Source organism: Oncorhynchus mykiss, chromosome 2 (assembly GCF_013265735.2).
Source record: "Oncorhynchus mykiss isolate Arlee chromosome 2, USDA_OmykA_1.1, whole genome shotgun sequence".
Lineage (NCBI taxonomy): Eukaryota > Metazoa > Chordata > Actinopteri > Salmoniformes > Salmonidae > Oncorhynchus > Oncorhynchus mykiss.
This window is the reverse complement of record NC_048566.1, coordinates 55,700,052-55,714,968: the sequence shown is the minus strand read 5'-3', so window position 1 is coordinate 55,714,968 and position 14,917 is coordinate 55,700,052. Positions and strand designations below refer to the sequence as shown.

The 14,917-nt window shown below is 44.3% G+C and overlaps 1 protein-coding gene across 10 annotated transcripts in view; it reads right to left on the bottom strand.

Annotated features, from left to right (window-relative positions):
- The window catches only part of myo9ab (myosin IXAb), a 226,858-nt gene that overhangs the window by 104,550 nt on the left and 107,391 nt on the right, over positions 1-14,917 (bottom strand). For all 10 annotated transcript variants that reach the window (XM_036950868.1, XM_036950837.1, XM_036950830.1 and 7 more), the window contains exons 3-5: positions 5,746-5,840; positions 5,045-5,107; positions 1,269-1,368 (exon numbers count right to left, since the gene is read on the bottom strand). In XM_036950868.1, coding sequence (XP_036806763.1) covers positions 1,269-1,368; positions 5,045-5,107; positions 5,746-5,840 — 258 coding nt within the window. The remainder of the gene's footprint in view (positions 1-1,268; positions 1,369-5,044; positions 5,108-5,745; positions 5,841-14,917) is intronic.

Below are 14,917 nucleotides of genomic sequence, written 5' to 3'. Positions count from 1 at the left end.
CTCACTCAACTGACTCGGAGATGACGCATACTGTTAATACACGGGGGAAGATTCACTAAACTGGTCTAAACACACACACACACACACACACACACACCACAAATCCCCAAAGCTGCAATAATTAAATCCATTTAGCAATGACCTAAAAAAAAAAAAAATGAATGACTCAACTAGTTTGAATTGCGGGAGAAAGATCTGTCTTTCCAAGAACATTTCGAGCGAAAGAGAGGGAGAGAACAGAGGGTGACACACTCCAGACTCACTCTCTCTCTCTCTGTGGACACATGGACACAGGAAGGACGCAAGAGTAATAGAACTGCTCAGCTATGGGAGGAATTCACACCCTGCTCCCAGATAGGGTTAGGAGTGTTCACCGGGGATGGGCTACATAGACAGACACATGCCAATGCTGCCATGCATTGCACATGACAGCTTATATTCTTTACTAAAAAAAAAAGGAGAAAAGACAACAGCAATCTGTTTCGGAGAATGTCCTTTGTATCGTGCACGAACACGTATAGGGTCCCGGTCATACAGAGCGAGAGAAAGACATAAAGAGCGACAGAGAGATACAAAAACACAGACCGCTTTACACACCATGAACACGCATGCCATCGTCACACGCGCGCACACACACACACACACACACACACAGCCAGCGCCGCTGCACGCGCCAGGAATCGAGATTAACTCTCCACTCGTGCTGTCACCATGGAAACAGCGGTGCAGAGTAACAGACGGTGTGGAGCTGGGTTTGTTGTCGGGGGGATTAGGGGTGTTTTGGGGGAAGAGGAGGGGGAAGAAGAAAAAAAAAAACATACTTTTTTGGGATGCCAAAAAATAACCAAGGAACAAAGGATGCAGATTTTCACCAGTGTCCTGTGAATCTGAATATGCATCTGTTGCCAAAGTAGGCAGATGTGTACACACACGCACGAGCACACACACACACACACACACACACACACGCAGGCACGCGAGCGCACACACACACGCGCAAGCTCACACATACACAGTAGTGGTGCTGTGAACAGACGCACACTCGGAATGTGGGTCAAAGCAATCAGCAGCCAGAGGTGTTGAGACGGGCTCCATTTAGGAACTGAAGCGCGAGACAAACATCCAACTGAAGTGCAACCATTAGCATCACCTGCAGTCTAAACAGCTCTCTCGCTATTACATGTGTCCACAGGATACACACACACACGAATACACCCATACTACATCCTGATTCCGTGTGTGTGTGTGTGTGTGTGGGGAGAGCCCACCTGGTTGAGGTAGTGGTACTCCTCAGGTTTGAGCAGGTGGAAGGCCTTCCTCTCCTCCTCACTGGCTCCGGCCAACAGGTAGTAGAACACATGGTAGTTCCTGGAGAGAGGAGGGAGACACAGGGTTGCCAAGGTGGTGTTCAATATGGCATACAACCGAACACGTTTTAAAACAATTTGCAACGGAAAGAGAAAAGCGTTTCTTATCGGACTGGTCCATGTCATCCCTTCCCCTGTTTTAGTCTGTTTTCTTATGTTTGATGCCCAATGAACACAACCCAGATTGAGGTAAAAACAGGTTTGCCAGATTGACATATTTAACATGAGACTTTCTGACACAGTATAGAATAAGAGAGTTCTGCTGAGTGGGCCAATGGGTTAGAAAAAAGAACCAGACGGATGATTGAGCTGAGTCTTGACCACATTGACTTGTCACATGTGGATTTAGCTCCATAAACTCCAGCCTAAGTCAGACTTGTTTGATGTCACGCATTGCTGTCAACACAATACAGTGGTGTACACACACTTAGCTTAAGCACAGAGCTGTCCTGTTGACAGCAACGCATGACTAGAGCCGAAAATCGGAATTTAAAATGTGCGACACGCACATGGAGCCCATCTGATATCTCCTGATGCAAAAGTGTGGTCTCTTACGACCGTGAAAGCAATAGGCAAACCCTGTAGAGACTCAATCCGCGCAACACATTATAGACAGCGAGAGGTTGCATTTCCAGTGAAAACAAACAGTACGTCGCCAAAGTATTAAACCATGATTAGGCGTGACAAAGACTGGGAGCTTTCCAAGTGTGTGTGTGTGTCTACGTGCGTCCAAGATAAAGAACTGTAAATTTGTACTTCGGTAGGTTCAAGACTTGGTCTAAAACATAACACTTATTGGAGTGGACACTGTGGTTAACAGTGACCTCTCCTCTCCTCACCCCCCCCCCCCCCCCCCCGGTCTAAAGGAGAAGGCTGGGAGGTCTGGTTTGAGTTTGAGCCGCATCAATATGGCCGCCTGTGCTGCCATCACGGTGAAATGGAAACCTTGGTGGCCAGCGGGGCCAAATTCAGGGCTTGGGGGATAAAACAACCACGGTTTTAAACCTATTAGGGATTTTGTGATTTAGCGATGAGGTGGTGTGTATGTGTCGGAGTATTCTGGTTGCACAACCTGTCAACAACATGTTTATGAACATGAATGTAAAAAAAAAGAAGTTCAACAATACTGTTTATGTAGTTAATAGCCTACGTATATGATATTACATAACCACAATAATGATAATGATTCAACTTGAGGGGAAAAATATAACACTCATTATGAGAAAGCAATGAGTTATTCTGACAGCTATTCTGATCTATTTCGGATGTACATCAGATATCCTGTGTGGAGATTGAGGAAATTAAGATGGCTTATTCAGTGTCAGAGAACAACAGACAAGAAAAACTGAAAGTTACTTGGAATATCAACTTAGTGGCCTGAGCGGTTAGAGTGAGATTGGAAGGTTGGGGATTTGATCCCAGGGCGAGTCATACCAAAGACTTAAATAATGGGACCCAATATATATCAAGCTGCGTCACGCTACAGAAACAGGAGATTGTCTCCTGACCTACAGGCCTTAATTGTCCAGGCTGTTCCATGTACAGTATATAGAAACATTAAAACACTGGTCACTTACCGTTTCTTTTATACTGTTTTTCATACTGTGTGTGTGTGTGTGTGTGTGTGTGTGTGTGTGTGTGTGTACACACACAATATATGAGATTCTTAAAAATAGCTACCATTTGCCTTGATGACAGCTTTGCACACTTCTCCCAACCAGCTTCATGAGGTAGTCACCTGGAATGCATTTCAATTAACAGGTGTGCCTTGTTAAAAGTTAATTGGTGGAATTTCTTTCCTTCTTAATGTGTTTGAGACAAATCAGTTGTGTTGTGACAATCTGGGAGTGGTATACAGAAGAAAGCCCTATGTGATTGAAGACCAAGTCCATATTATGGCAAGAACAGCTCAAATAAGCAAAGAGAAACAACAGTCCATTACGTTATGAGATGAAGGTCAGTCAATTTGGAAAATTTCAAGAACTTTGAAAGCACAGTCGCAAAAACCATCAAGCACTATGATGAAACTGGCTCTCAGGAAGACCGCCACAGGAAAGGAAGACCCAGAGTTACCTCTGCTGCAGAGGATAAGTTCATTAGAGTTACCAGCCCCAGAAACTGCAGCCCAAACAAATGCAACACAGAGTTCAAGTAACAGACACATCTCAACATCAACTGTTCAGAGGAGACTGCGTGAATCAGGCCTTCATGGTCAAATTGCTGCAAAGAAACCACTACTAAAGGACACCAATAAGAAGAAGAGACGTGCTTGGGCCAAGAAACACGAGCAATAGACATTAGACCAGTGGAAATCTGTCCTTTGGTCTGATGAGTCCAAATTTGAGATTTTTTGTTCCAACCGCCGTGTCTTTGTGAGATTCCAAGTAGGTGAATGGATGATCTTCGCATGTGTGGTCCCCACCATTAAGCACGGAGGAGGAGGTGTGATGGTGCTTTGCTGGTGACACTGTCAGTGATTTAGAATACAAGGCACACTTAACCAGCATGGCTACCACAGCATTCCGCAGCGATACGCCATCCCATCTGGTTTTGGTTGCGCTTAGTGGGACTATCATTTGTTTTTCAACAGTACAAGGACTCAAAACACACCTCCAGGCTGTGTAAGGGCTATTTGACCAATGAGAGTGATGGAGTGCTGCATCAGGTAACCTGACCTCCACAATCACCCGACCTCAACCCAATTGAGATGGTTTGGGATGAGTTGGACCGCAGAGTGAAGGAAAAGCAGCCAACAAGGGCTCAGCATGTGTGTGAACTCCTTCAAGACTGTTGGAAGAGCATTTCTCATGACGCTGGTTGAGAGAATTCCAAGAGCGTGCAAAGCTGCCATCAAGGCAAATGGTGGCTACTTTGAAGAATCTAAAATATATTTTGATTTGTTTCAACACTTTTTTGGTAACTACATGATTCCATACAGTGGGGCAAAAAAGTATTTAGTCAGCCACCAATTGTGCAAGTTCTCCCACTTAAAAATATGATGAAAATTACAGGCCTCTCATCTTTTTAAGTGGGAGAACTTGCACAATTGGTGGCTGACTAAATACTTTTTTGTCCCACTGTATGTGTTATTTCATATTTTTGTTATCTTCACTATTCTTCTACAATGTAGAAAATAGTAAAAAATAAAGAAAAACCCTTGAATGAGGAGGTGTGTCGAAACTTTTGACTGGTAGTGGATACATACCAATACATACTGTATTCGACATGGCTAATTCTAATATCTACTACTGTACATTGCATTTTTGTTACACTGCTTAAACACACAGCGTATTCAAATACTGGATTCTTGATAATGGATTCCCTAATTTATCTACAGCTATATATTGTTGTGTACATACACAAATATTGAGTTTGAATGACTGTATTAAGGTTGTTAAATTGGATTTGTCTTGATTTATTGTTTATGATATTTGTGTACTCGTTTGACATTTTACTGCACTGTTAGGAGCCAGTAACGGAGCATTTCTCTGCATCAACTATAACGTATTCTAAACTGTGTACACAACCAACGCACTTGGATTGGATTACTTACCACTGAATCAAGCTGATTTTACGATACTGAATCAATACTAGATAAACAACCATATAAGTTATGTAATACTATATACTTGCATGCATTTCATTTAAGCTGTAGGTAAATACTTTCTCCCCCTTACCTTTCATTGTGCTCCTGGTAGACCAGACGTGACTTCTCTAGAAGGTACTTCTCCACGTACGCTCTGAACACACACACAGGAGTGACTTTAGACAAGATTTACATCATACAGAGATTGAGATGTCCCATTGACAATTTTGATTCTAATTTTTTGTTGTTGTAAATAGACAGAGACAGAGAGAGACAGAGAGTGAGAGAGAGAGAGAAAGAGAGACAGAGAGAGAGAGCTTCAGCCCACTGCTGCTAATCCAATTTTGATAAACTCCCATATCTACTGGGTGAAATACCATAGTGTGACATCACAGCAGCAAGATTTGTGACCTGTTGCCACAAGAAAAGGGCAACCAGTGAAGAACAAACACCATTGTAAATACAACCCATATTTATTTTCCCTTGTGTACTTTTACCATTTGTACATTGTTACAACACTGTATATATACATAATATGACATTTGTAATGTCTTTATTGTTTTGAAACTTCTGTATGTATAATGTTTACTGTTAATTTGTATTGTTTATTTCACTTTTGTATATTATCTACCCCACTTGCTTTGGCAATGTTAACATATGTTTCCCCATGACAATAAAGCCCCTTGAATTGAATTGAATTGAATAGAAAGGCAGTGTATGAGAGCGACCGCAAGAAAGAGAGAGAACGAGGAAGGAAGGCGAGGCTGGATAAAGAAGGTGTAGATGTCTCACCCCCGGACGGTACCACTCTCTTGGTAGTTGACCTGGATGAACTTGCCAAAGCGGCTGGAGTTGTTGTTGTGAGCTGTCTTGGCGTTCCCAAATGCCTGGGGAGAAGAGGAGGATATACGTTAAGGTTTATTTAGGATCGTTGTACATATGAAACAAACATGTAGCGTGGAAATGCAAGCACGCATACATACAAAAGCTCAGGTTTTTACTCATTCCTCTTCCCTGCACCCAACACACACAAAAAAACACCCAAACACTGTACAGTGTGATAGTTTCTCACAGGTCACTTTTCTGTTGGCTAGGTCTCGGAGTCAGGGAGTACAGTGCACTCACTGTTAAAGCCAAACAGAGTCAATCATCACCCACCACAGATCCTAATACCCATCATGCATGGCTCTGCTATATGTAAAATCACAGCAGGTGGGCCAATAGCAGTGGTCAATGTCACAGTGATGCCTCTTATCTAAGCTAACTTTACCACTGTCCAGTTATCTGTTCTCACACACACACACGAGAGAGTAGTTAATCTGATTATATGAGTGGAATCGGGAGTGCTAGAGGGCCAGAGGAGATTCAGTTGCCCATTAAGGGTCTTAAGAGTTTGCCATTATGGGTCATTAGGAGACAGACGGGGCCGAGTGGAGTCAGTTGGAAGTGCGGGAAGGTAGTGAAAGAGACCAAACTCCTGCGGCACTATGGGTAATCTGAGACGAGTGCATACTGTGCTGAGGCTTTATTAACTGGTGTGGGAAGTGAGTGGGGGTTGGTGGAGTGATTGTGGATGGTGGTGTGTGTGTGTGTGTGTTGGCTTGTGTGTGTGTGTGTTGCTACAAGTGTATTTCCATGTTACATGTGTACTGAGTATATGGACATATCATTACTATTTATGAGACAGCATTCATACTCAAAATGCCCCTTTGATCATGGAAATGAGAGGTTTCCAATTCCCCTTTTTAAAAAAGGGCATTAAGCAGGCATGTCATGCCTTTTCGAACCAAATCAGTAGGGAGCAATAGAAGGGGAAAAAGAGAGAGTGACGCAGACTAATCGGTCGGTGATCAGGCCTGTTCACATCCTAGTCCTCTGACTTTACCAACATCTTACACAAAAAGTTTACTCTTGCTTGAGCAAAGTTATTAATCCGCGGGACCACTGGCGTGTGACCCCGGTCTACAGTACACAACCAACCCGCACAAAACACACACTCCAATCGGTGATAATCAAGGGGAGTAGGTCTCCCCTGCTGCTAAAACACTCACTCGTTTCCTCCCTTCCTCTCTCCACTGCTGTAGATGAGCATGGTGGTAATTAAGCAGGCAAATTCCAAGAGGCCAGATTTTAATTTGCACTTTATGAGCTGGAACCCTGGGCAGTCCTGCACTGAAGACGACAAACCAACCAGCCCAGTGTTATTCTTACTGAATTGGCCCCTGAAACACCAGGAGGGAGCGAGGCGAAAGAGAAAAAAAAGTTTAAAAAAAGAAAAGAAACAGAGAAAGGTAGAGAAGGAAAGAGGGATGTCTAGAGATCGCATGACAGAAGACAGAAAAGGGAGGGCTACACCTGCAACAACATCTGCTAAATATGTGTATGGTGACCAACGCAACTTGATTTGGACTCTGGAGGGAGGAAAGGGCAAAAAAAAGACATAAAACATTCACGAGACATTCCGTGTTCACAGCTAACGCTGTCTCAGAGCAGTAGCCCCATGTGGTGGGCTAATGGACTAAGGTGAACAGCGCTCAGCGGGACAACTGTACGAGTGTGTGTGTGTGTGTGTGTGTGTGTGTGTGTGTGTGTGTGTGTGTGTGTGTGTCTGTACATACGGGTGGGTACCTTCAGAAAGTATTCAGACCCTTTGACTTTTGACACATTTTGTTCGGTTACAGCCTTATTCTCCCGTCTCCACAGAGGAACTCTAGAGCTCTGTCAGAGTGACCATCGTGTTCTTGGTCACCTCCCTGACCAAGGCCCTTCTCAGTTTGCCCGGGCAGCCAGCATTAGGATTAGTCTTGGGGGTTTCAAACTTCTTCCATTTAAGAATAATGGATGCCACTGTGGTCTTGGGGATCTTGAATACTGCAGACATTTTTTGGTACCCTTCCCCAGATCTGTGCCTCGACACATTCCTGTCTCGGAGCTCTACGGACAATTCATTCGACCTCCTGGCTTAGTTTTTGCTCTGACGTGCACTGTCAACTGTGGGACCTTATATAGGCAGGTGTGTGCCTTTCCAAATCATGTCCAATCAATTCAATTGAATTTTCCACAGGTGGACTTCAATCAAGTTGTAGAAACATCAAGGAGGACGTCTAAAAACCTGTGTTTAGCTTTCATTATGGGGTATTTTGTGTAGATTGCTGAGGATAAATTATTTTTTAAATCAATTTTAGAATAATTAACGGGGAGGGAAAATGGGGGGGGGGGGGGGGGGTCTGAATATTTCCCGATGGCACTGTGCGTGCGCGTGTGTCTATGAGTAATGAGTGGGACTGTGTCAGGTTGATCTAGCGGTGACCTCTACAGAGCAGCCACCTCCACTGGGACTAGACACTGCAGAGGGACAGGAGAGGAAAACAAACTCACTGTACCGCACACTGGGCTGGCCTGTACTCACTCTACTGTACAGTGTATGTGTTGTTACATGTGTGTATGTGTGCCTGTGAAGGTGTGTGTAACAGCAGTGCTCTATTAGCCATCTCTAAATTAGCTCAGTAATAGCAGAATGATAATGTCCGGTTGGAGCCAGTACCCTGAGGGCTGTTCCACGCTGTCAGTTGGTGTTAGCTTGTTAGCACGACCACCCCTGCAGACATAGCATAATTTCACACCCTCTGAGGTGGCACAGCGCACGACCCGCTAATTGCCTGTCAGGACCTCTTCAGCACTAAGCTACGGCCAACGCTAGTGTAACTTCAGCACTAGACGATGGCAAATGCTAGTGAAACTTCAGCGCTAGGCTACGGCTAATGGCTAGTGAACCTTCATGTGAATGTACTGCAGCCCAGTCAAGACCTGTTCAGTCTAACACAAGTTAGCATCATTAGCTAAATCAAAATCAAATCAAATGTATTTATATAGCCCTTCGTACATCAGCTGATATCTCAAAGTGCTGTACAGAAACCCAGCCTAAAACCCCAAACAGCAAGCAATGCAGGTGTAGAAGCACAGTGGCTAGGAAAAACTCCCTAGAAAGGACAAAAACCTAGGAAGAAACCTAGAGAGGAACCAGGCTGAGGGGTGGCCAGTCCTCTTCTGTCTGTGCCGGGTGGAGATTATAACAGAACATGGCCAAGATGTTCAAATGTTCATAAATTACCAGCATGGTCAAATAATAATAATCACAGTAGTTGTCGAGGGTGCAGCAAGTCAGCACCTCAGGAGTAAATGTCAGTTGGCTTTTCATAGCCGATCATTAAGAGTATCTCTACCACTCCAGCTAGCTAGCTGCTGTTGGTTCCCACTCGTTTTTTTCAGAGCCTGGGACCCAATACTATTCTCCTAGCCTAATTTCCTCATTGTCCTCGGGAAAACACTAACAGGTGACCTACTGGCTTGACAAACGCCACCAATGTACTGTCACCCATTTGCGACACATTGACAATACATACCGTTTGGACTGTCTGTAATGTAAAGTCTCAAATGATTCATGTTGGCTGCCCGCTAACCTTCCTGTCCACATGTTGGCCTCCATGTTTGCTGTTTATCCGGATACTGCTAGGGGGGGGGGGGGGGCTGGTGGGGGATTAGGTGTCACACTCCTCACGCTGCGGCAAAGACCTCCTGAAACGTTTTGGTTGAAAATACATTTTCAATGTCTTTCAACCAATTTTGCTCACCGGGGAGTCCTAACCCACTACTGCCACTCTACCTCCACAGGAAAAAACACTCGTGGCAGTAGAGTTTACAAAGCCTGCTCATACAGTTGCTACAACCTACACAAGATTTTCAGCATGTTTGAGGAGATTTGAGCCAGGGGAGGCGCAGAATCACTAATCTTCACATAACGCGTAGCGAGCTATTGTACTGCAAAATGATTGGTACTGTAGATCAGTGATTCTGTAGCCGATATCAAACATGCACATTTCAGACACTATAGGAGGAAAACTGAGTTTCATTAGTGGGCGGAGGTTAAATCATCCGGTTTGTAAAACTACTGGGATGATTTATTGTATAATATATCATATACACTTATCCTCTGCAGCAGAGGTAACTCTGGGTCTTCCTTTCCTGTGGCGGTCCTCATGAGAGCCAGTTTCATCATAGAGCTTGATGGTTTTTGCGACTGCACTTGAAGAAACTTTTTCCGGATCGACTGACCTTCATGTCTTAAAGTAATAACGGACTGTTGTTTATCTTTGCTTATTTGAGCTGTTCCTGTCATAATATGGACTTGGTCTTTTACCAAATAGGGCTTCCTTCTGTAAACCCTCCTACCTTTGTCACAACACAACTGATAGGTTCAAAACACATCGACTCTTACTGGGAGTCTTGTCCTCAAATCAAAGCCTTCCACATTCAAAGTGATTAGTCTGAACTGTGCTGCTGCCTGTGTGCAGTTCAATAGGCTTATTTAAAACCTTTTTCGATGGAGACAGTCTGTGGAGACTTTACTGCTGTAATCACAGGATGTAGCCTCGGTCTTCCTTTGAGGATTGTTTTAGAATCGCTCAGTGTGTAACTGACTAACAACTCAACCCACGTGTGGCTTTCTTTCAGGAGAATGACATCACATTCTTTTGGTAGCAGGTGCAGGCCCTCTCCAGATGGCAAGTTTGGGCCCGGTGTGTGTTTGCCTTGGCTGCATTCTCCTATCAGCATTTCCTGTTTGAGCGCGAAAGTAATCCTGTGTGTAGCCTGTGCTAGAAGAACACTTCTTCTGTAATCATCCTCACATCTGGCTTGAAGTTGAACTTATTTCACCCCAATGGGAACTGGATAGGTCTGTCCCCTTTTTTTCCCCCCTCACCCACCTTCATATGCTTCCCTCTCTCCTAAATTCTTATCCTCAACTCTTCCTTCAAAGTCTCTCCATCTCCTCGTGGTATGCCCCCACGCTCTCCCTCGCGATCTCTCTGAGAACAGGGCCAGCGTTTTCTTCCTTGGGGGGGGGCGCACTGTAGAGAGTGTCTCATCTCGTACCTTGAGGAAAGAGCTCGAAGGACTGGGACGAGCCACGCACTCCTCTTAAGGGGGGCCAGGCGGAGGAGAAATGAACAAGACCAAGGAGTGGAGGTCACACTGAGGCCTCCACATAGAAAAGATAGCCTGTGTTTAATGTTGTTTACAGTATGCTATAAATAATATGGGATAGTTTTTATACAGCAGTGCAGCATATAGAGATGAGCACACACACAGCATAAGTACACAGCTACATGCACAGACATAGTACATGGATGAGTGTGTACCCTAGATAGTTGTTCCACTATAATGTAAAGCAGTGAGACCAACCCAGTTCAAGGCTGTATGGGGTGGTCTGAGGTAAAATTGGAAGATGTTTTCATTAAGTGAAATCACTCTGGGTCAGGCTGGGTGGGTTCCTCCCACTATAGACTCTTCAGCGTTAAACTACACTGAGAGCACAAAACATTAGGAACACCTGCTCTTTCCATGACAGACTGACGAGGTGAAAGCTAGGATCCCTTATTGATGTCACCTGTTAAATCCACTACAATCAGCATAGATGAATGTTAGGAGACAGGTTAAATAATGATTTTTAAGCCTCGAGAAAACTGGAGACATGAATTGTGTTTGCCTGTCATTTAGAAGGTGAATGGGCAAGACAAAAGATTTAAGTGCCTTTGAACGGGGCATGGTAGTAGGTGCCAGGCGCACCGGGTTTAGTGTGTCAAGAACTGCAACGCTGCTGGGTTTTTTATGCTCAAGGAGTTTCCCGTGTGTATCAAGAATGGTCCACCAGCCAAGGGACATCCAGACAATTTGACACAACTGTGGGAAGCATTGGAGTCAACATGGGCCAGCATCCCTGGGAATGCCATGCCCCGACGAATTGAGGCCGTTCTGGGGGTAAAAGGGGGTGCAACTCAATATTAGGAAGGTGTTCATGTTTTGTACACTCGGTGTATAGTTCTGTTCTGCTGCTCCAGACTCTGTGTGTGGGACCAATGACCGACTGACTTTATGGAAAAGTGACACACACCACTCTTACACACTCCTCCAACTAGGGCAGTGTCGGTCATGACATTTTTTCAGCCGCTAATTGTTATGCAAATAACTTCCAGTCTCACGGTAATAAACCGTAGAGTAAAATAAAACACATTTGGCATCTCCTGGCTTCCACACACTGACTACACACTGAAGGCAAGCATCTCAGAGTCGCCTCTTCACTGTTGACGTTGAGACTGGTGTTTTGCGGGTACTATTTAATGAAGCTGCCAGTTGAGGACTTGTGAGGCGTCTGTTTCTTAAACTAGACACTCCAATGTACTTGTCCTCTTGCTCAGTTGTGCACCGGGGCCTCCCACTCTTTCAATTCTGGTTAGAGACAGTTTGCGCTGTTCTGTGAAGGGAGTAGTACCCAGCGGTGTACGAGATCTTGAGTTTCTTGGCAATTTCTCGCATGGAATAGCCTTCATTTCTCAGAACAAGAATAGACTGACGAGTTTCAGAAGAAAGTTATTTGTTTCTGGCCGTGTTAGGCCTGTAATCGAACCCACAAATGCTGACGCTCCAGGTACTCAACTAGTCTGAAGAAGGCCAGTTTTATTGCTTCTTTATATCAGCACAACAGTTCTCATTTTCAATTAGTCTTTTTAAAATGATAAACTTGGATTAGCTAACAACGTGCCATTGGAACACAGGAGTGATGGTTGCTGATAATGAGCCTCTGTAGCCTCTGAGCCTCTGTGTCTCCTGACCCATCCTGTCTCAGCCTCCAGTATTTATGCTGCAGTAGTTTATGTGTCGGGGGGCTAGGGTCAGTTTGTTATATCTGGAGTACTTCTCCTGTCCTATTCGGTGTCCTGTGTGAATCTAAGTGTGCGTTCTCTAATTCTCTCCTTCTCTCTTTCTTTCTCTCTCTCGGAGGACCTGAGCCCTAGGACCATGCCCCAGGACTACCTGACATGATGACTCCTTGCTGTCCCCAGTCCACCTGACTGTGCTGCTGCTCCAGTTTCAACTGTTCTGCCTTATTATTATTCGACCATGCTGGTTATTTATGAACATTTGAACATCTTGGCCATGTTCTGTTATAATCTCCACCCGGCACAGCCAGAAGAGAACTGGCCATCCCACATATGCTCTCTCTAATTCTCTCTTTCTTTCTCTGTCTCGGAGGACCTGAGCCCTAGGACCATGCCCCAGGAATACCTGACATGATGTATCCTTGCTGTCCCCAGTCCACCTGACTGTGCTGCTGCTCCAGTTTCAACTGTTCTGCCTTATTATTATTCGACCATGCTGGTTATTTATGAACATTTGAACATCTTGGCCATGTTCTGTTATAATCTCCACCCGGCACAGCCAGAAGAGGACTGGCCACCCCACATAGCCTGGTTCCTCTCTAGGTTTCTTCCTAGGTTTTGGCCTTTCTAGGGAGTTTTTCCTAGCCACCGTGCTTCTACACCTGCATTGCTTGCTGTTTGGGGTTTTAGGCTGGGTTTCTGTACAGCACTTTGAGATATCAGCTGATGTACGAAGGGCTATATAAATACATTTGATTTGATTTGATTTGTACGCCTATGCAGATATTCCATTTTTAAAAAAATCAGCCGTTTCCAGCTACAATAGTCATTTACAACATTAACCATGTCTACACTGTATTTCTGATCAATTTGATGTTATTTTAATGGACACTTTTTTTTTTGCTTTTCTTTCAATAACAAGGACATTACTAAGTGACCCCAAACTTTTGAAAGGTAGCGTATATTTGCTCAAAAACACTCCACAAACTGTCATTTAGGTGTATTTAAGCGACTGTATTGACAACGGTCAACTGCGATTGTATTGACACCTACAGGGGCCATTTATCATGTACAGTAACAGGCAGTTGGTGAACTTGATGAGGCTAGTCTTTCCACTGACTTCCACAGCCAGTCCCAAATCGCCATCTACCCCTTCAATTCAAATTGCCCCCAGCCCTTCTATTCTCTAGATCTGTACGGTCTAAGCAATACGGTGGGAGCTATCCAGACCATTCAGATCGGCAAACACATCGAAGCATTAGGGCCAAGGGCAAGACGTAGGGAGTCAATTGGGACCGGCTGCATCTTCAACCGACTCATTCATTCCCCTAACACATGTGGGCTTGGTTAATGGCTAATATCACGCTGCCATTAGATCACACTTTTTAAATGGAGGATAGCCCTTTCATGTGGTGAGCGCTAGCGGTTAGCATCACGGGGTAGTCATTGGTGCTTCATGAGAGCGCTGCAATAAAGTGAAGGACTTCTCAATGACTATCGGATAGGGCCCAGCCCCAGCTAATTAAATGCACACCATCTGCTACATGAAATGTATCCCCAACAACTTGAAGTTACCATACGTCTGGAGTATTTAAGACCAAAGCAGGGTATTTAAGCCCCAAGCAGAACTCCATATTAATCAATAAGAGTAAAGACTCAAGACTCAAAACGATTACATACTCAATATATGATGGTCTTTTATATTGAACATAGAAGACCCTAATACCACTCGTACTTGGTCCTTAGGCTTATTGTAGCCTCAAACATGGGTTGTGCCACAGAAAAGAGTGGTCATTAACCCCGTCATTGAATCAAGTTCTCCTATTCTGGGAAATTTAGCACTCATCTATTGACTAATCTCTGACCACACCCAAAAAGAGCAACATGCCCATTAGGGGTATATCACGGACAGCCTTGCAGGCCATTTCATTCCAAACGTGTGACACAGACAGAAAAAGAAGCTCAGATTGAAGGAAATGCGGTTCTAATGCACATCTACAGTATGTCAAGTATCATTCAATGAGACAGAACGAACGAACAAGAAAAAGATAGAACTGATGAGATGTAATATTTAGTAGTTAAAATCCAAAAATGCATTCCGATTGGGCAACTAGCCATGCAATGTCATAAGGTACTGACTTTATTACCATGTTTAGGAAGCTCATTGGATCCCACTCATGGCTGGGTCAAATTGACAGTTTTTTCTCCTCACAGAGGGGACAGCTAATAATAGGCTAGCTAATAAT